This window comes from Spermophilus citellus (assembly GCF_964194105.1).
Source record: "Spermophilus citellus genome assembly, chromosome: 16".
Taxonomy (NCBI): domain Eukaryota; kingdom Metazoa; phylum Chordata; class Mammalia; order Rodentia; family Sciuridae; genus Spermophilus; species Spermophilus citellus.
In genome coordinates, this window is record NC_138196.1 from 54,386,036 (window position 1) to 54,412,653 (window position 26,618).

General features: G+C 34.7%; 1 protein-coding gene across 9 annotated transcripts in view; it reads right to left on the bottom strand.

Annotated features, from left to right (window-relative positions):
- Positions 1–26,618, bottom strand: part of TENM3 (teneurin transmembrane protein 3) — a 606,711-nt gene that overhangs the window by 397,541 nt on the left and 182,552 nt on the right. For 7 of the 9 annotated variants that reach the window (XM_081269536.1, XM_081269537.1, XM_081269541.1 and 4 more), the window contains exon 3: positions 20,225–20,503. The exons of the other annotated variants lie outside the window; for them this stretch is intronic. In XM_081269536.1, coding sequence (XP_081125662.1) covers positions 20,225–20,503 — 279 coding nt within the window. The remainder of the gene's footprint in view (positions 1–20,224; positions 20,504–26,618) is intronic. 9 annotated transcript variants of the gene reach the window in all.

The following is a 26,618-nucleotide window of genomic DNA, read 5'->3' on the forward strand; positions in this document are numbered from 1 at the left end:
TTAAACCAGCAGGAGATGTTCTGTCTTAATTTTTAAGAGGCATGGAAAAATAAGACCTCCTCTTGAAGAAGCAATGGAAGCAACTGCAAATGAGGGAGATTACTCACTCACCTTTACAAGAGGTCAGAGGGACAACAGGTGTACAACATTCCCAGGATACTCAAATTGGAGAGAGACTAATTTAACAATCAGTGATTTAATAATAATTAAAACTAATTGAACAATCAATAAAGCAAGTAATTATGAGATTATTTTCCCCTTCATTATGGAGCATGTAACCACTATTTCCTATGTGAACACAAATTTTGAGGATTGTATATGTATAATTACTTTCATACCTTGAGCTATGTTGTATCACAAATGCTACTCCTTTTATAGACTTGACTACTAAAAACAAGTATCTGTTAATTGCTCAATGATCAAACATCTGTTTGCAAACAAAATACTTTTGGAAGAATATGTTTTCAGGTGAGCCAGGGAAGAAATAGAAACAATTAAAATACATTTAAAATATAATAAAAAACAACGAGAAGTTATTAGTAATAAAAACCACCTTGTCAAGTTATTTTTTAAAAATTTGTAAAAATGTCAGTGTCATACTTAATATGGAAAATATGCAAAATATAGTTAAAAGAAACAGAATAGTGGTTTATGTTTTTCATAACATAATGAATCTGTTGACAGTACATATATTGCTGTTATTTATAATCCCAAAGTGACAAGAAAATGTCACCAATTACTGGCTACAATGACAGAACACAATTTATTCCTAATGATTTATACCCGTTACGGAAAAAAATGTAGGCTACAAAAAGACAGCTACCCTTCTACTCCCCAATAGTAGTCTTTTAACTATTTGCAAAGGAAAACTTGTTATTTTTGTTAATGAGACTTTTCATAATTTGCCTGTATAACAACTTTAACTGAAAACTAAAATGAGATATTCTAAGGTATATTGTTTAAACACATAGAAACTGAAATATCATATTTGTGGCTTAGGTTTTCATTAATTTAATGATTGCATTCCCTTCTATATCTAGATCTTTTAAAGGTGCATTGGGTTTCAGGGTGCAAGAAATAAGATCTGAAAAGATACTAAATCAGTCCCTAAAATAGATATTTATTGTTTATCCTGGCCTATTAAGAATTGTAAGTTGAAAGAAATAGATATGAGAATAACCCAGTGACAAGGAGCTACAGAGTGGTGACATGAGAGGGGAAAGGAGGCAGAGGGTCTCACAATTCCACGCTAGAAAGGAGACTAAACATGAAAAAGCAGGTGAGATTGGGTGAACGTCCGTGGACAGAGTAATAAGAAAATCCTGACTGAGTCATCTATGGGGATCTGAGAATATATATATATAGAGAGAGAATTCTCAAAAAAGTCAAAGTTGACATTAGAAAGAAATTTATGAAACAAGCAAAAGGGAAAAATAGCAATAACATAATTTTAAGGGTTATGGTAACATCACTGTAAAGCTTAGTTCAGAACTGAATAATTAAAAGGGCCATAAAATAAGATTTAACCATTGAAAACATATTTTCAGGAAGACACCATGTTTTCCAGCATAGTGTGGATACACGTCATAGACATTAAAAAAAAATTGAACAGAAATGTGGTGTTACTACCATTCATAAAGCAAAGAGATGCTGGGTACCTACATTAAGAGTGCAGGAAAATATAAGAAAGGTGTGTGTGTGTGTGTGTGTGTGTGTGTGTGTGTGTGTGTGTTGTGTTGTCTATGAAAGATCTGGGGGAGAATTTTTAAGGTCCTCAGAAACTAAGGAGATGTGATGAATTGGGGGCAAGCTCAGTAAACAATGAGAATGTTAAAGGCTAGGAGGTAGAATCCATTTATCAAGGAATGAATGTTGGATCTAATGAGTTTTGAGAACAGAATAGTCTTACTTCTCAAATACAAGAAGGATCATGACATGAAGCTAGAGACCAAAATTTCTGTACTTTAAACCAAGAATTTAAGACAAAAAGCAAGGGAAAAATGCTAATTAAATGCAGATACAGGTTAATTCTGAAAAACCATGATATACAATTCTGCTGTGTCTCTCTAGACTTCTTTACAAAGAAGAGAACTACTATCTCACAAAATCCATGCCAGACTTATGATGATGATATTCAATTACCTAGCAGGTCATCTAACAACATAAAGCCGAATTGATTTGCTGAGATCATTTTCCCTAAAAACAACCTGATAATTGCATGAATAATCTCCCGGTGAAATAATAATCCTAATCCGAACCAGATTGTGTTTGGAGGGCCTGTAGTATCTCAAGAAAGACACGGATAATAACACTTGAGGAAACAGGGTAGGAATGATTCATAAAAAATATTGAGTATAACCATGGTTAAACAAAACAGTATGTTCCACATCAAATCTCTCTCTTGGAAAAGTGTGTGAAATAAGAAGAAAGAAATGCCATCGACTCTTTTGTTTTTGTATGTTAAAACTGGTTTGATTATGGTTTTTAAAAATATGGCATAGTGGCATAGTGGTTCCTTGGGAGGCTGAAACAGGGGGATCGTAAGATGGAGGCAAGCCTGGGCAACTCATCATAGAACCCATCTCAAAATAAAAAAAATAAATAAAAAGGTCTAGGGATGTAGAGCAGGGGTAAAGCACCCCTGGGTCCAGTACCAAAAGAAAAAAAAGATTGATTTACATATTTAGGTTATGTCAGTTATTCTGTACATCTGTTAAACACAGCACCTACATGCTTGGTATGGTAAGGTATTCACTAAAAAAATTTCTTCCTGCATATCACTAGTTTTCTAAATTTCTATGATAAAATACCATAAATTCTTAACCTTAACTTAGATAAAACTCTTAGCACTGGAAGAAAATTTTGTTTTAGAATTCTGAAATGACTAATATAGATGGAATGTTGTAAGAACAAATAAAAGATAAAATTTTGGGGGTGCCAATGTCTATGGTATTAATTCAAGGGTTATAGTTCCATTCTTCATAGATGTAACTCTTATTAAGAGACATACACAGAAACAAAGGAAACTGGGATTATGCTTCATTGATACAAAAAAGAAATCTAATTTTTCTTACCACTTCAGGTGGTTTGTGAGATTTTTATGCGTCACGAGTTCACTTTGTCGGACCTATCTTGACCCAACATGACTTCCACTCTTGAGGGAAATCCTCAAGAGAAAACTTTGTAAAATCAGATTTGTAATCTTAACTAAAATTAACATATTTCAAATATGATTTAACAAGAAGGCACAGTCTAAGGAAACTCAAGCTCAAAGACACAGGGTAAAACAATGAAGTATTTGTAAGACTAGAATAAGAAACCAGATCTCTTCACTTCTGATCAAGTTGACCTTAACACTGTGCATATGAAATTCTTTTCTTAATATAGAAGGATTACATTTTAAAGTAAGAAGTGGGAAGCAAATTCAACTACACAGAAGCTCAAGGTGACATGGAGGACATTTACATTTTCAAAGCTCTTTCCTTGTCATTGAAAAGTAAATATCCTCAGAGAACTATACTCTTTTACCATCTGGATACCAGTAGAGTCCATGCAAGGATGGGTGATGTATTACAGTAGGTTTTGGAATTAGACTGTACTTTTAAACCCCCGCTTGGTCATTTAGTATCTGTATGATCATAGCAAGGTATTTTGATTCTCTTAGTTTTCTTTTCTCTATAAAGTATGGGTAATACTAGCCTTAGAGGATGGTTGTAAACATTAAATATAATAAGTGCTCAACAAACACTATCTATAACTCTATATCAAGTTGTACTCTGCCATTTAGATTCTCATATAATGAATGGTTTGTCTAATGAACAGTTAAAACAACAATCATACCCAAAATCCTTAACAGGAGCTAGGGTTGTAGCTCAGCATAGAGCACTTGCCTCACATGAGTGAGGCACTGGATTCAATCCTCAGCACCACATAAAAATAAATAAATAAGATGTAGGCATTGTGTCCATCTACAATTAATTTAAATTTTTAAAAAATGCTTAACAATTATCACTGTAAAGGTCACCATTACAAAATGCTTCTCTACAGTAATGGCACTTTCTATGGGAAGTCAAGAATTTGGGAGAGAATACAAACTTCCCTGTGTGTAAGGGAACAAGCAATGGTTGAAATGAAAGAATTTTGTGAGTGAAATTTTCTAATTAGAATACAATCATATCTCATGGAAAGGGTCAACATAGGCTCTCACTTCTTTCTGATATTTTTTCCAGGAAAATAAATCTTGTCTGACATCTGTCAACTACCAATGAGGCATATATTCTGTACAAACTATTTTAAATACAGAAGTGATGAGCACACCTGGGTATCTATGGCAAATATTCTTATTCCTTAAAGCACCATCTTTCATGTCCATATGGATTCCCTTCCATCAATTTTTACCCCTTTAGAGGCCAGTTTGGGGCAGCAGTGAAAATATGAGAACACTTTGAGGAAACGCCCTTGTGGACTCTCTGCGCCAATCTCTTGATATTTTGAGACAAAACAATAAATGCATTCAATCTGCAACTGGTGAAATCAGGTCGTGAATAGGAAGCCCTTTAAATGCAACTTTTTCACAATATCAGCTCCTGGAGTGGCAGTTCTTTGTCTTTACAGGATCCAAAGGCTCTGGCAGATTTTTAGCCCTTTGGGTATATACCGAGGAGTAGGATAGCTAGGTCAAATGGTGGTTCTATTCCAAGTTTTCTAAGGAATCTCTATACTGCTTTCCAGATTGGTTGTACTTAAAATCAGCATACTATATTAACGCAGCCACATCAATGCTTATAGCAGCTCAATTCACAATAGCTAAACTGTGGAACCAACCTAGATGCCCATCAATAGATGTATAGGTAAAGAAACTGTGGTATATATACACAATGGAATGTTACTCAGCATTAAAAGAGAATAAAATTATGGCATTTGCAGGTAAATGGATGGAGGTGGAGAATATCATGCTAAGCAAAGTAAGCCAATCCCCCCAAAATCAAATGCTGAATGTTCTCTCTAATAAGTGGATGCTGATCCATAATGGGGGGTGGGGGGAGGGATATGGAGGAACTTTGATTGGATAAAGAGGGATGGGAGAGGAGGGAGCATGGAGGAATGGAGGCAGGAAATATGGTGGAATGAGACGGACATCATTACCCTAGGTACATGTATAACTGCATATATGGTGTAACACTACATCGTGTACAACCAGAGAAATGAAAATTGTGCTGCAATTGTATACAATTAGTCAAAATGTATTCTGTTTTTATATATGCCTCATTAGAATAAATAAATAAATAAATATTTTTTTTAAAAAAGACACTGGCAGGGTTAGGATACCTGCAGTGCCTTTAATAGGCCACCCATATAACTCAACTGCCTTAACTTAAAATCAATCAAGACTGAGACCCAGGAGGAAGAAGAATATGATTTACCCTTAATAATAATCTTGTAAATGAAATCAATTTTATGTTGTGATTGTTTTGAGATTTGTCAGGAAGTAACTAAAATGTATGGGAGTTAAATATTCTGAGATTCTGCTCTTTAATCTCTAAGGCTTCACACTACTAGCAAATTAATGCATGTTAGGGTATTACTATATATGGGAATTAACTGGAATATTAAGATGCAGTATTCTCATTGGACACTGAGCAATGAATGAGTGCCCTGTTCTAAGGGCTAACTAGGAAACATGAAGAAATAACTTTGCTCTTCTAATTCTCAACTAGATCTGCCAATTGTTCACTGTCCATCTTGTTCTCTAATTAAGCCATTACATTTTCCCTTAAATCCACATTTATGTCTGATGTTTGATCAAATCTTCACATTCTGCACACTGTTTCACAAACTGCAGTGTGAATTATTCTCTACCTATAACATTACATAATTGTGCAGTTGAGAATCTCTTTATCTTCCTATGGCTTTTCCTTTTTTTCCTCCTACTGTAACATTTTTCCAGTTCTTCATTCAAAAGCTGGGTCTTTGGTGGGCTGGGGTTGTGGCTCAGTGGTAGAGTGCTTGCCTAGCTTGTGTGAGGCACTGAGTTTGATCCTCAGCACCACATATATATAAATAAATGTCCATCAATAACTAATAAAAATATTTTTTAAAAAAGCTGGTTCTTTGGCTTCCTCTTCTTCCCTCACATCACAATGCCTGGTCAACACCACCATCACTTGTACCTTCCCCTGCGTTCACAACATCACCTTCCTGGTTCACATCAAACCTGCCTCCTTAATCCCAAGTTCTCCATAGAGTCCATTCATCATTCATCATGTCCCAACTCTGCTTAAGGATGGAGATGGGACAGATCTACACACAGAGACAATCTTAAGCTTTTCAACATGACATCTACAGTTCTTCATAAGTAGATTCTATTTAACTGTTAACTTGAACATCCATTTGCTTCTCAAGAGGATGCTTCCAGATCTGGTGGCCTCCTTAAATGTGCACTTGTTTCACAATATTGCTTCCAAGCAATTCTTCAAATTTTTCCAACTACAAACATGTACTACTTTTCTGCCACACTGAAATACATTTTACCACCCTCCTAAATCCTGCTCAAACTCTGTAAATTCTAGTAAAATCTTTCCTTTTCTAAATCTTTATTGCTTTCCTCTTCCCAACATGTAGTTTAGCGATGTATTTCATACAGTGGTTTTGTCTTCTAATTGTTTCCTCTTGGCTAAGCCCCTATCTCTCTAAGCCTACAAGCCTGACAGCAAAGGATGTATTTTATTCCTTAAAAAATACCTCTCAAAATATTTAGTATAAGGATATTCACAAAATATGTGCTTAATACAGCCTGACTTTTTGCAGGATTAATGCTTTACTTTTTAATGAAAAATAGATCTCAATAACTTCTTGTGACATTATATATAACTTCCATAAACCTATTTATGTCTGTTTTTCTACAACCTCACTATTGCTTTTTTTACAATGCCTAAAGGTTACATATTACACTGCTAGTGGATAATTGTATATTCCTGAAAATACTTATTTTTAGTTGGTATTCTAGATCAGAAACTGTCAAAGCTAAAAATTACTATTTATACAAGGTATTTTACAAATCTTATCCCGTCTCTTCACAAAGATTTAACAGCACAATTTTTATTGATGTTTCGTTGTTGAAATTTAAGCAAATAAGAATATATTTTTAGGTATTATAAAGCATCTTCTAATTATATTACAGGACATTGACAAAAATAGACTGTGTAAATAAATTTAGTTTCCTATATTACAAGGCATATTAAAAATTAAGATGTATTAAATGTTAAAAAAGCAATATATCCAGGTACAGTGGCATGCCTATATTCCCAGTGACTTAGGAGGCTGACACAAGAGAATCACGAGTTGGAGGCCAGCCTCAGCAATTTAGTGAGACTCTCAGCAACTTAATGAGATCCTGTCTCAAAATAAAAAAATTTAAAAAGGATGGGGCTGGGGGGTGAAGTTGTGGCTCAGTGGTAGCATGTGTGAGGCACTGTGTTCAGTTCTCAGCACTTCATATAAATAAAATGAAGGTCCATTGACAATTAAAAAAATATTTAAAAAAAAAAGACTAGATGGGGATGTAGCTCAGTGGTAAAGCACCCCTGAGTTACATTTCCAGCACATACACAAAAATAAAGTAATATAAAAAATATATATATAAATGAAAATTTAGGGAAGAAATCAACATTTCTGGTATAAAAGAAGCTGAAGTAAATACTATCACTGATTTGATCATATCTCAAAGTTTCTAAAAAATTCTCTACCTCAAAAATACCTTAAGAAAATCAAACTGAGGATAACATTTGCAAAACATTAAAATTTAAATTTTATAGAGACAAAGGGTTAAAAGATTTTTATATAAGATTATAAAACCAACTGTAACTTAATTAGAATATATATACATATATATGTCTATGTCTCTCAATAATTATGTGTATGTATAAATCTGTATCTATATCTTACTTCTTTTCCAACAGACTATGGATCAATGGAAAGATATACACCTCCCAGTGTTATTACTGCCTGCTTTAATTTTTTAAATAAGGGTACAGAAACTTCGTGGAAATGCTATTCTGAGCTGGATTAAATACAGATTTTCTTGGGAACTAGAATTTCTACAAATGAATGCATGTTGAAGCAAAGCAGAATCCTGCTAGACTGGAAGACCATAAATTTGTGCTGTGCTCAAGCGCTTTTATTCTTGGAGTTTGCATCACTATTCTATTCTTCATTATTGTAGACTTTGTACATGTCTAGGAGCAGAAGGCCCACATAGAAGGGCATGTTTACACATAAAAGGTCTTCCTGCAGCCAAACCTATCTCACCAAGGCCACATGTATACAAGAGAGGAGTCAATGCCCCGTAGCCTTTGAATTCTACCTTTACCTTCAGTTTTCTTTACATCAGGAAGATTCATGTATAGCCCAACAGAATAACAGAGGCACAAACTGACAATTCATGAAAGAAAAAATAAAAATGGTATACACATACAAAAAATACAAATGGATGAAAATATTTCACCCATGAATCAAATAAATCACAACCATAGTATGACACTATGTTTCAGAAGGAGAGGTAGTGGGAACTAAATTAGAACAAGATATGTTCCATGCTTTTGTAATTAGGTCAAAATGTACTCTGTTGTCGTGTATAACTAAAAAGAACCAAAAAGTTTTTTTTTTTTTTTAATTTCATTAGGAAAGGAGTATAAATGAAGACAAGCTGTTTTGCGGGGCATTTTGACAGAGTGTATCAAAAGCCTCAAATTGTACATACTTATTGGATCCGAAATTCCATTTCTAATAATTTATCCTATAGTAATCACAGAACTAGGTATAAATGTGTAAACACGTACCCACTAGGATGGTTATTACAAGTAACTTATGTTTTCTAACTTTTTTGTTTAAATTGGCAAATAAAAGTTGTGTTTATCATGTACACCATGATATTTTGAAATATGTACACATTGTGGAATGATCAAATCAAGCTAATTAACATGTGTATTAATTCAGTACTTATCATATTTTTTGTAATAAAAACACTTAAAATCTACTGTCTTATCAATTTTCAAAAATTCAATATATTGGCTGGTCACAGTGGAACATATCTGTAATCTCAGCAACTCAGGAGACTGAGGCAGGAGGAAGGCAAGTTTGAGGCCTGTCTGGGCAACTTAGTGAGATTCTGTCTCAAAATAAAAAGTAAAAAGGGCTGGAATACACCTTAGTAATAGAGCCCCCTGGGTTCTATCCCTCCGATCTCAAAAAAAGAAAAGAAAATTGTTACTTACTAGAATCCCCACAATGTATAAGAGATCTCTTGAATTTATTCTTCCTAACTAAAATTCTGTATCCTTTGAGCAACATCACACCAACCACTGCCCCCAGTAAAATTTTTAATAGTGAAAATTCAAACAACCAAAGTGGCAAAAGTAGTGGGTACACAAAACAAATTATGATATGGCATACTATTTAAAAAAGCATCATGGAGTAGTATAGCTAATAACACAGGTAAATTTATGTCAGGAGATATTGCTATTTTATTATTGTAAAAAACAAGCACACAGATAAAGAATAAAAACATATCAAATACCAAAATAGGAACTGGTTAATATTATCTAGCTTTTTTCTGTTGCCTAATAAACATGTAATGCTAAGTAATTAAAATAGATTAAAGGTATGCATTTAAAAACTCATAATGTTTTATTCTTAAATTCATTTGCTCTAAAGTTCCACTTTTATTGTATCTGTCATATGGAATAATTTTAGGTTATTAAGACAGTACTTTACAAATAATGACTAAGTGCCTAGAAATTCTACTGATTATCTGAAACAAATCCTAAATAGGCTCATTTAGACCATTTGGCTCACCTATGAGCACATTTTGTATCCTGCCATCTATACAGTGGTACTCTAGTCACAGCAAATGAGACACAGTCCATTATAAGGGAATGTCTCATACTTGTTTTCTGCAGCAACTGACATTTCATTCAAGCACTTTCAAATCCCCCAGGAATCTCCATCTGCTGTATATCAAAATTTTAAGATCTCTCTTTGTGAACTTTAAGACTTCTATATAAACCAGTTGGAAGGGCAAGCCTACTTCATCCTGATTACTGGATATTTACCAGTGTAGTCCAAATCATTATTTCACTAAGTCACCATTTTCCAAATTTGCAATATGTAAGTAATGACTATCTCTCTAGCTATTTATAGACTATTTCTAATTTTCTTAGACACATCAGTCATGATTAGGCTTTTGGTCCTCCTTTTGTATATTTTTCAAAAAATTATTATTTGATATTGTCTCAGAGAATTCATTTAAAAATAAACTGATTACATAATTATGTTTATAAACATGCATTTTTGTTTTTAAGGAAATAAGCTGTTTAAAATAGTTCAAAACAATTTGCACTTACTAAGGTGGAAACACTTATTTTCCGGCTATTGATTTAATCCTTAGGGCAAAGATCATACACATGTCATGTATATGTATATATATGCACATATGGGTGTAGACACACACACACACACACACACACACACACACACACACACACACACACACACCAAGGATCAGGAAAGGAAATAAGAAATCACCTTTGTTGCTGAAGCAATACTGAATGCAATCCTGGCATTCAGACTCCAAAGCCAATAACTGCTTCTTTTTCATAATGCTCTAGATGAGAAACCACAGTTTTATAGTTGTATAGAACTATTTTAAATAAAATACCAATTTTGGATAAGAATGTACTTTCCCCACAAATCTTTTTATGACATGAAGTTTCAATTCCATCAAATATTATCAGTTTATACTACTCTGACTTGACATTTGTTATGATTTCAATCAATATTAAATAAAAATGTATCTTTCTCTTTCTTTTTTTATAGTTCTGGAGATCCACACCCCGATCTTGCATACCCCAGGCAAACACTGAGCTACATCCCCAGCCCAGAAATATATCCTTTTTAGTAAACCTTTCTGTAGCAAACACCAAACTATTTATGCACACAAAATGGTAAGATGAAAGTATCTTAAAAGGTAAGACATCTTGAGGAATTCACAGTTGCATAGGTTTATAATCCAAGGATCCCTGCACACCTGATCCCTCAGTCCAGGTGCAACTCATTTCCCCTTAATCTCCTCTACCTCCAGTTTCTTATTGCATTTCTCCTTCCCTTTCCTTATAAAGATGCTGAAATGTCTTGCAAGATAAAAATATCCCTTCCACCAAATTCCCCAGGTATCTTCAACCTAGCTCCCTCCTTCCTTGCTTAGTTGAGTTTTGGAAAGAACAATCTCCACTCGCTGATGCCACATTTTAGGTTTCTGTTCAACTCTCAGCCCTCTGCAATTTGACTGCCATACCCACTACACAGAAATTAACATCTTCCTGTCCAATCTGCAGGATAACATGGCGCTTAATGGGGCAGAATGTTGGAAGTTTTTGATTCTGCAAATCATATACAATCTGTCTTCAGTGAATTGATATTTTTCCCCCTCTGTGGAAGTTCATTTCTTTCATTGTTGCTTCTTCTATAGAAAATATATTAGAGAACTCATGATTCAACCTGTGATTGTCTTCATTTTATATTCTGTTTGGATTTGGGAAGAGCTTCTATCCCTGGTTTTAAATAAGTATTTCTAAACAAAATAGCACTAAATGTAATGTATATATTATATATAATTATATATGTATTTATATTATATGTTACTATGTATACAATGAATATAATATAATATATAATAAACAATGAATATAATATATAATATATAATAAACACACACACACACATAATTGTGTAAAAGATTACTGAACTGAGTAGTAATTCCCTGGCTGAATTCATAACTTTATAACAATATGCTTTAACTCCCAACTTGGATTATACCATCATTCACCCAGTCTCCCATGTTAGAGAAGATAGTCTTTTTAAATGTCTCCCTTCTCCCTATTTCAATGCAAATAATTAATCACCAGATTTTGATTCTAAATGAATGGGTCTCCCTTTCCTCCCTGGTTCTTTATCCAAACTTATATTTTCCCATTTTGATTATTATATTATATTACCTAATTGGCTAATTTGTTCCCAGTTTGACCCCTAGATCAGTCTGTTTTCTGTTCTATGACCAAGAACAGGATGCTGGGTACTTTATTTAAAAAAAGAGGTTTATTTAGTTCATAGTTTGGGAAGCTGAAAGTCTAAGATTGGGCAGCCCCATCTGTTCAACCCAATCTTAGACTTTCAGCTTCCCAAACTAAATGTGCTAAATCCCTTGACTGCAAGGTAATATGGTAGAGAAATAGAATGGGAGTCATCCATGTGCAGAAAGGGATAAATGTGGGGGATGGCCTCATTTTATAACAACTCACTCTCATGAGAATTTACTCACTCTGTGAGAGTAGCATGAACCCAAAGGCAGAGCCTCCAGTGATCATCTTCCACCAAGTTCTACCTCCTAAAGATTCTACCAGATCTCAACATTGAAAGGTGGGGAACAAGTCTCTAGCCTGTAAACGGTTGGGCTGGAGAACCACTTCCAAACCAAGTCTATTCCAAGTCTATTATTTGAATTAATCATAATTATTATTTGAATGAATATTCAATAGCAACTTCATTTCCAGGTTCAGAGACTGTGTAAGGTGAACACAGTGGCCATGTCCCCACAGAGCTTACTCTCTTGTGGGAAAGACAGCATTCCACACTGCTTTCAAAGTAATTTCAGAAAATGGGTGTGTGACCATGCATTCCCTCTAATCAAAATCCCTCAGGGCTTCTTTTGTAGCCTGCAGCAAAAAGTGCAAATTCCTTGAAGGACCTCTGGATATATTCTGAGGCAACTTGTGCAGCCTCAACTCTCATGTGTTACAGGCACCAAACAACTTGGGATTTGAGGAACAGTCCCCAGGAACTTAACACATTCTCCTTGACTGCTTTGTCTGTCTTGAATTTCTCTATAACCTTTAAGCCTCTATTCCAATGCCATTTCCCTCTCCACCTTTATGAAGCATTCTCTCCTCTCCTCCCTGCATTCTCTCTCTACTGGCAATATTCTGCTCTGTGCTGACAGTGACTTTGCATATTCTGCTGTAATAACACTTACCATATTAAAATCCAATTACATGTCGACTTGCCTGTTTGCCTACTAGCCTGTGAGCGACTAGAGGTCAGGACCCACATCTTACTCATTTTTGTTTTTCCAGCACTTGGTACAACAGTCAGCATTTATTATTCATTGAATGAAGATGTAGTTGATAGACCAAATAAGAAATCAATTCGATGAGTCACATCCAAACTTTATTCAATTTTTAGTTTCTGTGTGACTTATAATAGTAATATATAAAGTCAAGGTAAGAGTCATCAGATGTTCCTAATTGCCCTTTTCCCAAGTTTATATGCATTTGTATCCACTTTAATATGCATTCAAATAGCTTTTACATTTAGTTTATGTACAATTTAGTCATTATAGAAAACTATCTCAAGTCAACCAATAAATATAAAAATATTTCAATATCGTAAAATTATCACTGAAACGACTCAGTAAATAATGTAAAAGATTTTCATGTATAAAACTGTATGTAGATGTAATGTCAATAAACAGAATCGTTAAGACTTGAGAAGAATATTCTTTAAATAGCACACAAAAAAAATCAGTTAGTTGCTCTTCAAACACTTGAATACACTCAGAATGGCAAATAAACTAAGGTTCTGTGACTGTAACAGTTATTTTTTCTATTTCAGTGATAATTACATCAATAAACCTGATTCAGCATTCACTGCTGTTCGATTCATTAATTAAAACAATTTTACTGCTACCACTGTGATTTTTCAAGGATATCAAAAACACATTCAAAAATCCAAATGGCATACATCATCAGTTTTGTTAAGTGCATGATATACTTCATGTTGATTTCAAATCTGCAACTAAAAGAATGTTCAGAATTTAAACAGAGGTAGCTTATATTCTATATATTTTAAACAAAAATACTTAGAACACAAGATGAGTTTGGTGGAATTGGCAATGTCCACATGACAAGTAGCAAATTGAAAAGTTTACTGAAAAGCCTCTTAGAATGGAAAACTATATATGTATACTAAATAAGAGAAATGGCAGTAGACTTTATAAGTTTTCATAATAGTAGTTTCATAATAATATATTTTTAAATTTTATTTAAATCCTAATACTCAAGAGTGAGCTGTACATATTCAAGAAGTGAATATATTTCATCCTTAAATGAAAAATGGAAACTTTTACTCAAAGAATGAAAAGTCACAATTGAAACTACAAATGTATATGTATTGAGGCAAGGTAACTATTTTATACATTAGAAATGACTGTATTTTGCAAAGCAGCACTTCAATTCTGAGCTTGATTTAGTAAGCATACCCACGTATTACTTTCACTCATATTGACATACTAGAGCACCTAAAACATAAAATATAATTTACAGTGGCAGACCATGCCAGAATTGACCACTGCATGCCAGAAGAGGGCTCATAATTGAACTCAACATTCAAGTTATAAGTTACTGTGTGTAATAGAATCTCATAAAATTAGAATAACACTAAAACAACATTTATTTCTACAGCAAGGGAATTCCATCTCAGTTCTCACAATTTCCCAAGAAGGCTGAAAGAAAAATTTGTGGATAAAGCTGAAGGAACAAAATTAGGCTAGAGAAGCTAAAGTACACACACACACACACACACACACACACACACACACACACACACACATCTTCAAATTATCTTCAGAAAATCCAAATATTATTCCCTTCATGAAAAGAGCTAGGGAAATGCCATCTTCATGGTAGCTACAAGCATCACAAGTAGGTGACATAACGGGGTACTCCAAGCCACTAGCAGGTTCTCCCAAACTCTTCTACAATTTAATTGGTAATAGAATAACTATAGGTCCTTCCATTTCCTCTCTCTCACCTCATACAGTGACTCAGAAAGAGAAGAAATTGCACTGCCCACGCTTTCAGAGAACATACACTGCCTGACATAGTAATTTGGATTGCAAAATAGCTCAAGCTCTCTGTTGAGAGACTGATGTAAACAGTATCAGTACAATGGTTTATCAAATTGGTTTAAGGGGCATACCTTACATTTTTCCTTGTAAAGTACAATAACTCAACTTTTAAACTTTATCTCTCTATACAGAAAGCAGATTTTTTAAAGTACCTATTTCAAAGGACAAGTAAAATTTCTTCCTTGAAAAGTGTTTAGCAGTGCAAAGCAAGTATCTTGTATGAAAAAAACAAAACAAAACACTGCACTCTAATGTTATAGGCTTTTTGTTAGTCAAATTAGCCCTTAATACTTCAGCATCATGCACAATTAGTGTGGCCTTCCTGGGGTCCTACAACAGGTACATCGCTAAGACCCCAGGTGAGAAATGAAGTCTTAAGGGAATGATTTATTTTATTGTGTGAACTGATGAGCATCAGTTAAACTGCCTTTTAATTGACTGGCTGTCTAAGTAACATGCCTTTGAGGGAAACACTACTTTTGAAATTTCCTTCGGCCAGGAGGGGAAGGAGCATGCTAAAGTCTTTGAAGTCTATAGCCATCAAACTAATTATCAGCAGCATTCAATGCACATTCATTTAATTATAGTAAATTAAAAAGGATGTGGGGTTTTGGAGGAAAATAAGAGAGTCAATCAATGGTGACAGAAATTCCAGTCTATGCAAATTATCAATGTCTTTTCTGGGAGAGAGTGTTGGTTCTCTCTCATCTTACTAAACCTACAAACATTTGACTAATGTAGACAAAGGGAGGGTAACAAAGAGGTGGGGAAGGAAGGAGAGGCCACTGAATGTGGGCCCAAACTATGTAGGTACTTAATATTATTTATTTAATTTAATCTTCATAACTACTTAAGGATGTAATTTTCTACCTTCAGAAATAATAAGAGCACACACTCACAACTCAGTAGCTGCCAGGCACTGTTCTAAAGCACAATATATACCTGAACTCACTTAATATTCACAACAGCCTTATCCTTTTAGGACTGTATACTAGTCACTGTCATCTCTATTTTACTTACATGGAAACTATAGCACAGGACTGTTAGGTGACTTGCCCAAGGCCACACAGCTGGGAGGGGATGGTACTCATACAAAATCAGGTGGCCTGCCTACAGGCAGTATGTTTTCAACCTATACCCTTCATGAGGTTCTCAGGCTCTGAATCATGATACAGTAGAAGAGAAGTGCCAGCTCCTCCTGGCCTGAATGATGTCAAAGGTCAGTTTGTCCCAAGAGGCACTAAGTGGTAGAGAAAGGAAGAGCAAGATGAGGGACTTCCAATTGGGGAATACCACATCTCCGGAAGTAGCAACACAACAGAATTAGCAGAACAACTGATGCGTTAGCAGGCAGAGATGCACAAATTGGGAACTCACACCCTGGGTAACTGAGGATTAAACTGTTTTCGGGGGTGAATGAAAGGATGGGAGCCCTGATCTCTGCGATTCTGAATCCAGGCACCTTTCAGGATACCACACACTGGATGACAAAAAACAATACTTGCTTGACTGCCCCTGGGAAACGATGCATATGCAAACCTTTTTTATAGCTTAAAGATGGATGTTTTGAAACAAGTAAAAAGTCCTTTGTTCTTGACATTTAAACAGATATTCAGAATTAAGATCAGATTACTTGCAAAGCTAGATAGTGGGAATTCAGTCGGGGGTCTTTTAATAACACATCAGAGACAGGAAAGATGCCTAAAATAATCCAAAGCATACTGGTAATTTTACCTTTGATTAGAGAATCCCATTGCATTTATTTTTTTTAACCTTTCAACAGCTTACTAGAACTGCTGTTAATAGGTGGGCACAAATCACTGTTCCTTCAGCATTTATCTGGTGCTTGGCAGGTGACTCACGAGAACGATGACAACCCCAATGATCAATATGTGTCAAGAAAGGACTTCTACCAGACCCTTAATTTGGAAAAAAAGATCAACATTTGGAATTCCATACAGAACTCAATATACTACAAAATCTTTCTTTCCAAATTCTTTTTTGATTTCAAATTCCCATGGTCGGTGAAAAGTTAGGTTTGCAAAAGAATAAATTTTATCACTTGTTTTGAATCTCTGCTCACATAGAGATGTGTGACAAGGTCTGAATGTTCTTTTATTCTCCTGGGATGCTCCAGCCATCAAAATTTCATTAGCCTCACAGTCGTTCTAGCACCTTCTTAACTTGAACTGTTGGCCTCTTTATCAATAAATAAATGAAATCTAATCTGTTTTAGTGACTAAACACTCCTTTGAAGTTATAACTATAGTATCAGACACTTCACTTGCATACTTTTACAAATGTTGAAAAGCATCTTTTCCTGGGGAAAACGACCTCATTCACAGTTATTGCAAATGATGAAAACAGTCAATGAAAGGTCCCATGTTAAACCGGATGAGAACAAATCAGTGTCTGGTTCTTAAATTAGTTTCATTTGGTGAGATATTTTACCCGGGTCCTTCTTGTTCTGACCTTTAGTGATATAATAGGTTTTCCACTGACACATCTCAAGCTAGTTCAAAAATGAATAAAATCAGACAAGCAAAATAATTGAAGGGTCAAAGTAAAATATAATGGGAAGATCAATAGACTTTCAAAGTGAGAGCCATTCAAAATACCCGAAGAGAAAAGAATTGAATTATTTTAGTAATTTTATATTGGAAATATTTAACTAAAAATACTGATAGAAATAGAAATATGTATTAGTTTTGAGTATGTTGGTTTTGAAGATGTTCAAAGAACCTGTGTATGATTGCAAATTTTAGTTCTTACTATAACACAGCTTAAGGGAAAAAAAAAACATACATTTTTATATCAGGGAAAAATCCACAATGCTCATGTTGAACTCCACAATTCAAAATTCTAAGGTCTGCTAAATGCCTCAGAAAACTATGTTTCCCCAGATCTTAAAGTAATTAATTAGCTTAATGAATTCTTGGTCTTTCTGAGTAATCACTGAAATTTCAGAACAAACAATCTGAAATGTTCCTACGGAAATACATAATAAATATATGAAATCCTCCGTATTCATTAAGACAACATATCTCTTTTCTTTCTTCTTGTTTCTTTCCTTGAACCAACCTCGTTGGGAATTCTTGGACCATCAAAACATTGTTTAAAAAATAATCATAACCAAACCTTGAGCAAAGAGTAAACACAAGTTTAAGTCATTGCTGTCCAGCTCAAGAAACACTGCTTTTGACACTTTATACTCTTAACTTGGCTGACCTGTTTACTCTCAATAAATGCTGCCAAATGTTCGAATTTCAAGGCAAGGCCCTTGTCACTTTCTCCCTGCCTCTCTTCATTCTGCTTCATAACCAACACTTGAGGAAATGAAAGAGTACAACTTCTCCAGCTTTCCCATCACTCTAAGAACTGGGTCTATGAGATTCCCAGGGAAACAAGGTCCTCCTCTAGTTAATAATAATTCATTCAGATGCAGAGGGGCAGCGGAGTTAGAAATTCACAAGTTTTTCCTGCAATCCTCCCAATCATTTTTTTTTTAACTAAACATTACAAAGTTTGCAGATTTATATTTTCTGAAAAGAAAGAAATGATACATGTTTGAAACTTGGTCATTCTCTTCCTTTCTATAATATCATAAATTCTATTGTGAATTTTAGGAAAATCAAATGCAGAATTTGAATATAACAATGTACCTGCAATTGCTCAAGGAGTGTTATATGAAGTGCAGATGGATGGGAAGCAATATTTACACCAAATTGTAAGCAGTTAAGGTTAGTGACTCTTGAATCCACTATGAAAATTGATATAAACACAGGATTTACTGAGGTGAATGGAATAGTTGAGGAAAATGTTGGCGGCCTGATTCTGAGACTCATTTTGTCCAAAAGAGGTATCCTTGTTTCTTGCTTGAGATTGAAATAAAGCTAGCTTTTACCAAGAACTTGCACTTCCAAAATGAAAATATTAAGTGTATGTTATTAATTGATCTTGACTTTAGTTTAATGCACTAAAATCTTCTCTATAAGGTAAGAAATAGTTCTCGACGTCTTAAATTAGACGTTTTCCCTGTGAATAGGAAGGAAATGCCTAATAAGCAGTGCTCCCACTAGGTACCACTTCACACTGTCATTTAGCTGAAACCGAAAACTAACCAGAGATCTGCACTCTTATTACAAAGCCAAGCTGACAAAGTTGTTCAATAAATATTACAAATGAAATATTATTAATAAGATAACCACCTTTCTTTCCAATGTCAAGGGATTCTTTTACCTTAATTTTGTCTTTTTTTGATACATTGGATATGCATAGCATTAATAAACAGACTGAAGTAGCATTAAATCTGAAGGAGAAATGTTTTTTTTTTGTTGTTGTTGTTGCTGTTGTCTGGTGCATTGGCACTGATGTTCCAATCCTTCCTAGAAGTAGCACTGACAAAAAATTAAGCTTTTTTTTTAAATTTATTACTGCATTATTACACATAAATTAAGTGGTTTTTTGTTTGTTTGTTTTTTGGTAACCCTGTACCGGCATTAGGACAGAAGTCCCAGTAATTTATAAAGACATTTTTCTTTCTTACATGTAGAAAGCTATTATTTAGATATCCTTAAATCCAATTTTTGTGTGTGGATTTAATTGCATAGTCATCCAGTTCCCAAAGCACATCAAAGCCCACACTCCTCCTCTTTACCAAGAATTCAATTGCTCTCATCAACTAGGAAGTTTAAAGCATGATCAAATTTGTTCTTCAATCACTTGAGCCCTGTTAATAAACTATTCTGTGTGCTCACTCATCCATTCTAAGATTCTGCAACTTCTTTAAGATATCTTCAAGAGGAATCTACAAAGATATCTTTGATTGCAAGCTGGCTCTGGGATAAACCTTATCAACACTTGCTTTGCTACTCTACAGAGGATAACAGGTGACATGGTCCAAGATAAGTCAAAGTTAATTTTTTTTCCTGTACACAATTGAAATGTTTTTCAAAACTGTAGCTAACATATCATAGACTACTTGCATAATTTAACAATCTAATGTTCAATATTGATTTTTTTCCAGGAAAAAAAATGCATTATTCAAGGACATTTCTTGTATTCTACTGCATTAAACAAAAAGAAAGGAAGAAGGGAAGACAAAGAAGAATGGGAGGAAGGAAGAAAGGAAGGAGAACATGACCCATAGTCAACCAAAATAGGCAGAAGCACTGAATGCCAACATTATAAAGCAAAACTGAAACTTACCATTCTCACTGTCGGACTTGTTTTCGTGCTCTGTATCTGTCAGGGTGAGGGCTGAGTTGGACCGGCTTGACAGGCAGGAGCTGCGGCCTGATTTGACCCCCCTGCCCCAAAGTCTCATGGCATGCTCTGGGGACATCACTGCTTCATTTTCAGTATCAGCATCTGACCCTGCACTGATAGAGTAACCTCTGTGAGGGAGCCCCATTTCCGCACAAAATGCCAGTCCTCTTCGAGTTGCTGGTTCACAAACTCCTAACTGCCTTAGGGTAAAATTCTGTCCTAATTAGGGGGAAAAAAAGATAACAACTAGTGAGTATATGATTAGTCTTAGTTTAGTTTTTTTTTTTTTTAAAGAAAATCTCCCTGAAATAAACACTCACACATTCAGGTTTATCTGCTACCAGTACCAGCGTTCCCATTAGCTTTGCATGGTATATGGTCAAGGGGGTGCAATAATGGGGCAGAGTGGGGCTGCACTGCAGCCTGTCTACAAGCTCCAGCTCAGACATCCCTTCTCCCACAAGCACCTCCATGGAGATGAGCAGGTACCACAAACCATGAAAACTCAACCCAGAGAAAGGATTCCTTACAATGGCAGAATTTTGTTTAGCAGACTTATGAAGTAATAGAAATTGTCAGAATTATTTCCTGTGTCCTGGCTCCAATCCTGGACTACAGGATTTTCCCACCCAGATGTTACTCCTCTGAAAAAGAAGAAGTTTCTCTTAAGAATAAATTTGTTCCTTAAGTAAAAACATGAGTTTGCTCAATCTTATTACATCTTCCCACCTTAATTTAGCAATCAATATAAGCACGGATGGGGTGTGTGGGTGTGTGTGTGTGTGTGTGTGTGTGTGTGTGTGTGTGTGTGTACACATGCATGCACTAAATTTTGGGGTGTAATGTCTTGAAAATTTTCAGCATGCTTTGGACATTTTGACATTCTAGGGATTTTTTGCTTTAATAAACACCTGGAAAAATCTGTATTGATCTGAGTAAAACAATTTTTGCAAATAAAGTAAACTCTTAAAGTGGAAGTATTATGTATTTAAAAATTAATGATAAAATCAAGTTCCCTGAAAAATAAATAGCTGTGAACTCTGTGGGCCTTTACTAATAAATTGAGCATAATAAAACTCATGACACTGCAATAACTTAAAGCAAAAGTGTTTAAATTAGGTGACACCTTAAAATGACTTCTGTTATTAATGACTTTCCCAATCCTGTATTTATTCTTGAATTCTCACATATGTTTGATGATACTATGGATGAGAAGAGTGTGAAAAATGTTTGCTTGTAAGATGTATATATAGGTCTCTTTCATTTCTTATATCTTGCTGACATGGTAGACTCTGAGACTTAGGTACCAATAAGAAACAAAATATTTACAAAGAATAGTAGTATAAGAAGAGTGATTTAAATTCAGCTACTGAATGACCAACAGTTTTAATTTTCCTACTTCTAGGAACACTTCAGTTAATTTGCTGGTATGAGAAACCTATGCTATACTTTTTAAAACAGTGGATTACAAATTACTTATGATAAAATGATATGTAGAATCTGCTAGGAAATAAATCAAACATAAAGTACAATATAGAAAATATTGGGCTGTAAAGATATTAGCAGCCTCCAGGCCTCAGCATATTTTAACTAGTGTGGTTAATTGCTTTATTGCTATGGTCATAATCAGAAGTTGGAATCAGCTTTGTCTTGGTCAGACTTCCAAATGGATTCTGACAATGACACTCATAAATAATGAAAATCAGTTGCTACAATTAGCTGCAAATCAAACTGTGCTTATCAGGGAGATGTGAATAAGCATCTGAACCCCCCCAAAAAAAATCCACAAAAAAATAAGAAAGAAAAAAGTGCCTGCCCACTTCACAGTGAGAATGTGGGTCAACTCACTGAGGTAGGACACAGGATTGTCAGTATTTTTAGTGAATTCTACTTATGAGAGTCAATCCAAACAAAATCATTGTCATCATGGACTGTTAATGGAATTGCTTTAAAAGAGTTTACTCACTGTTATTTCCAGGTCACATTTAAAATGCCGGGGGGGGGGGGGTGGGGGGTGCAGAGAACTCTACAACATTTTAATATTACCATCAAACATGCAGGTTTTTCAAAATAAAAATACAAAATAATTTTTAGGGAGTGAAAAAATAAATAAGAATGATCCTCTGCACTTCCCTCCTATATTGGGAGGTGCCCACATTCCAGAACAAAAAACAGACGTTATAAGACGATAAGCATTCTCTTTCTTATCTTTGAACTTAATATTTTGAAACATTTTCCAAGTTTCTGACTTTTCAGGCTATTGCCATCTTGATGCAAAAATCCATGAGGTGAAAGAAAGCAGAAAACTGCAATCTTTATTTGTTCTCCAGGTATGTAAACACAGTTCATTTTGCAGCTAAATATCCAAGGCATCATCCCTCTGAATTGTATGTGATCTAAACTCAAGAACAATTTGAACCTCTGCAGTCATCAGCTCACAATAACTCAAAACTCTTTAGGGCTGTTTCTGAAATGCAAACTAGAAAGCTACCCAAACAGCAGAAATCCCTGTTAGATTTCTTCACTGAATTTAAAAGTTTATTTTTGTTTCCAGAGGAAAGAACACACTAAAGTTGGCCTCTGATGGACCTGTGTTAAAGCCACTTACTACCTCTGTTCAAATCACTTCCCCATGGCCTCTTTCTACCTTTCAGGGATTTCACAACTTGGCTTACATGATGGTTTGTATAAATGAGGGGAAAATTCCTTAAAAAATAAATACCTTGACAAATGTAATTAATGATCATGGAGAAATGTGTAATTTTTATGGTGGGGAAAGAATAATTTTCAAATCACTTGCAAATAGCCACATCACCACCAAAGTTGACTTTGACATAAGTAATTGACTTCATTCAAAAATGCCTTTTCCTGAGAAATGCCACAATGCTTCAGATTCTATTATTGTCAACTCTCCTGTTTGGGTAAGGCTTTTTAAATTTTAGGATCCCTTGTTTTAATGCAAACACCCTTCTCTGAAGATATCTAACCATTAGGCCAGAATAAATTATCTACCAGATAATTTTCTGCAATCTAGCAACACTTAGCAAGATAAGCTATACTTATGACAGGCTATGCAGTTTTGACAAATTCAGAGTTGAGACAAGAAAGGTTCCTGACTAGGTGAAGAGTAATTGGTGGGATAAAGGAGGTGGGAAGGCTGAGCTGGGCTGAGAATGTTTGGGTACAGCTTGAAGGAGATGTAGAAAAGTAGAAAAAGAAAGGCATGATGAGGCTGCTTAGGTACCTCTGGGACCAGGCTAACCATCTGATAGCCTTGGTTAGAGTCAGATTCAGTTCAAGTAGCAAATATTCTATTCTTATTTTCCATGATTTTTTCAGATTGTAAAAAGTCTGATGTTCTTTGCACTACTTTTAGCACCACTTCTCTTAACTTCTCTTTCTGCCTTCTAGTCTTTATATTAATTCTCTTTGGCTAAGAATGGCAAACAAGTATTTCTCTCCTGCACTTTGAATTTTTTTTGTAACCTTGATCAGCAGGGTCAATGGCAAAGTTTCCAATTACAATTTGAAACAGCACCAAAACAATAAATTGTAGCAAGAACAAGCCTACCTGAGGGTGGAATTCACTTGTGATTAAAATGCAAGGTTAGCTTGCACCAGATTAGGCATTTTTGTTTTATGACACTCATAAATTTGAAAATCTATAAAAGAAAAACTTAATGAACAACCTAGGCAGTTGGTATCATTAAAAAAAAACTTTACATTTAAAAAAATGAGTTAGCATACATGACAAAGGAAAAAGGATGGTGTAAGGACAAATACTTCAAATGAGGTTGGTACATGATACCCCTTTAATAAATGAAGGGGATCAGGGATCCAATTTGGCCTTTTTCTCATACAGCACCTACAACCTAATCAGAGCAGAGAGGAATTTCTCAAAGCTGCAATCAGAGTGTTCTTCACCAATGGGTAAGACATCTATTATCTCTTATTTGAATTGGAAAGATAAAAATTCTACGTAAGAGTCTAGTCTTAGAGTGGCACAGGGTGATGCCAGTACCCTGGGGGCAGTGTATCTTCTCCCTTCTAATGTCCAAATTTCCCTAAAGTTGGCACCATCTCTTACTTTTTAAAAAATAAATACTTTATTGAGATACAACTTATATACCATATGGTGTACAATTCAATGGCTTTTTAGCAACTATGATGTTAGAATACTTCTATTTACCCAAAAAAAAAAAAAATCTTCTAAAATTTCCAGCTTGCTTCCCCCATCTCCCTCCGCCTATTTTGAACATTTCAGATAAAAGAGACCTTACAATGCGTGGTCTTTTTTAATCAATTGCTTTCAATTAGCATGATGTTTGTAAAGTTCAAACATGTTATAACATCAGTTCTTCACTGTTTTCCATGGTTATATAATATTCTTTTGTATGGATATACCATATTTTATTTATTCATTCATCAACTAATGGACATTTCAGTTTTTTTCCACTTTCTGACTATTATGAACTGCTTCTAGGAATATTTATGTAGAAATTTTTGTGTGTACACGTTTTCATGTCTCTTGGGTATACACCCAGGAGAGGAATTGCTAGGTCTAGGGCAGTTCCCTACTTAATCTTATGAAGGCCTGGCAGACTGCTTTCCACAGCAGATGTACTGCTTTATTCCCACTAGCAGTGCACAAGGCTCTAATTTCTGTATGTTCTTATCAACACTTCTTATTAGGTATTGGTTTTCTTTTATCACACTGCAAGTAGGGCCTGAAACTTGTAACCTGTGTTTAGAAAATCAATCCTTGGTACTGAATGTGGGCGGGGGGGGGGGGGGGGGGAATAATTGTTATTGTAAGAGCTAGGCAGTTGTAATCCCAGAAACTCCAGAAGCTGAGCAGGAGGATCACAAGTTCAGGCCCAGCCTTAGCAATTTAGGGAGCCCCTAAACAACTCAGTGAAAATAAAATAGGGATCAAAATAAAATTAAAAAGGCTGGGGATGATAAAAAGTGATAAAAAGTCCCTCAGTTCAATCCCAAGTATCAACAATTAAATATAACAATTAAATAAATAAAAGCAATTGATTTATGGGCCTACGTGAGAATTCATTGTTTATCTTTTTTTTCTAGATTTGCTCTTATGCTGCTTTTATTCCTTATAAAGTACTTTTCTATTAACAATGTAAATACTCTTTAGCTAAGATGGTTTGCCTTTGGGACTCTACCCTACACAAACAAAATCACTTGATCTAAATATACATGTACAAAAAAATGTTTACTGCATCATTGTTGCAAAAATGTAAATAACCCAAATGTTTACCAGAAAGGGAATGGCTGAATAAATTACATATCCATGCTATGGAACATTCTGGAGCTAGCATAAATAATGAGTTTGGATCTCAATCTTCAGATCTGGAAGGAAGACCATTATGTATGTTTTAAGTTAAAAAAAATGTAAGTTGCAGAATTAAGTTGTATGGTATGATCCCACTTCTGGAAACAAAGGAGGAGAATTAGCAGATTATGTAAGTGCTTGTGGTTTGAGCATGAACAGAGATGAGAAGGAATATATTACTATTAATGATGGTTCATTTAAAAGGGATTGTAAGTGAAGGAAATTAGCTATTTTCTGTCTTACTTTCCTGATAATTATTTTAGTAATTTAAAAAACAAAGAAAAATCAAAACAACCCATTTTACATGTATTTTCTTGATTTGCTGTTTAATAGTACCTATTCAGTAATTAGACATTTAATATATTACCTTCTCTTAAGAAAGGGGAAGGTTAGGTTTTTAAAAATCTTCCCTTCTGGTCTGGAGTTGTGGCTCAGTGCTTGTGGTCTGAACATAATAGACATGTGGTAGAGTGTTTGCCTAGCATGTGTGAGGCCCTGGGTTTGATTCTCAGCACTGCATATAAATAAGTAAAATAAATGTCTATTGACAATTATAGATATATATTCATTGTAAAGAAAAGAAATTGTGTATGATTATATAAGAGCATTTTTTCCCTCCATTTCAATCCTTCCCTTTCCCCTCATCATATATGAATTATTTTAAAGAAGATTAACCAGGGGCTGAGGTTGTGGCCCAGCGGTATAGCGCTTGCCTTGCACATGTGACACACTGGGTTTGATCCTCAGCACCACATAAAAATAAACAAATAAAGGTATTGTGTCCAATTACAACTAAAAAAAAATACTTAAAAAAAAGAACATTAACCATCTGTTTCTTTTACAAAATCCAAGGGTAAGAAATGGACAGATGAATCAATATAAGTATAATACACAGAAATAAAATAATCTATCATTGTCTTTAATTATTTTTCTTGGTCACTATAAGCTTGAATGAAATTATTTATTTTCAGGCATGGAGTG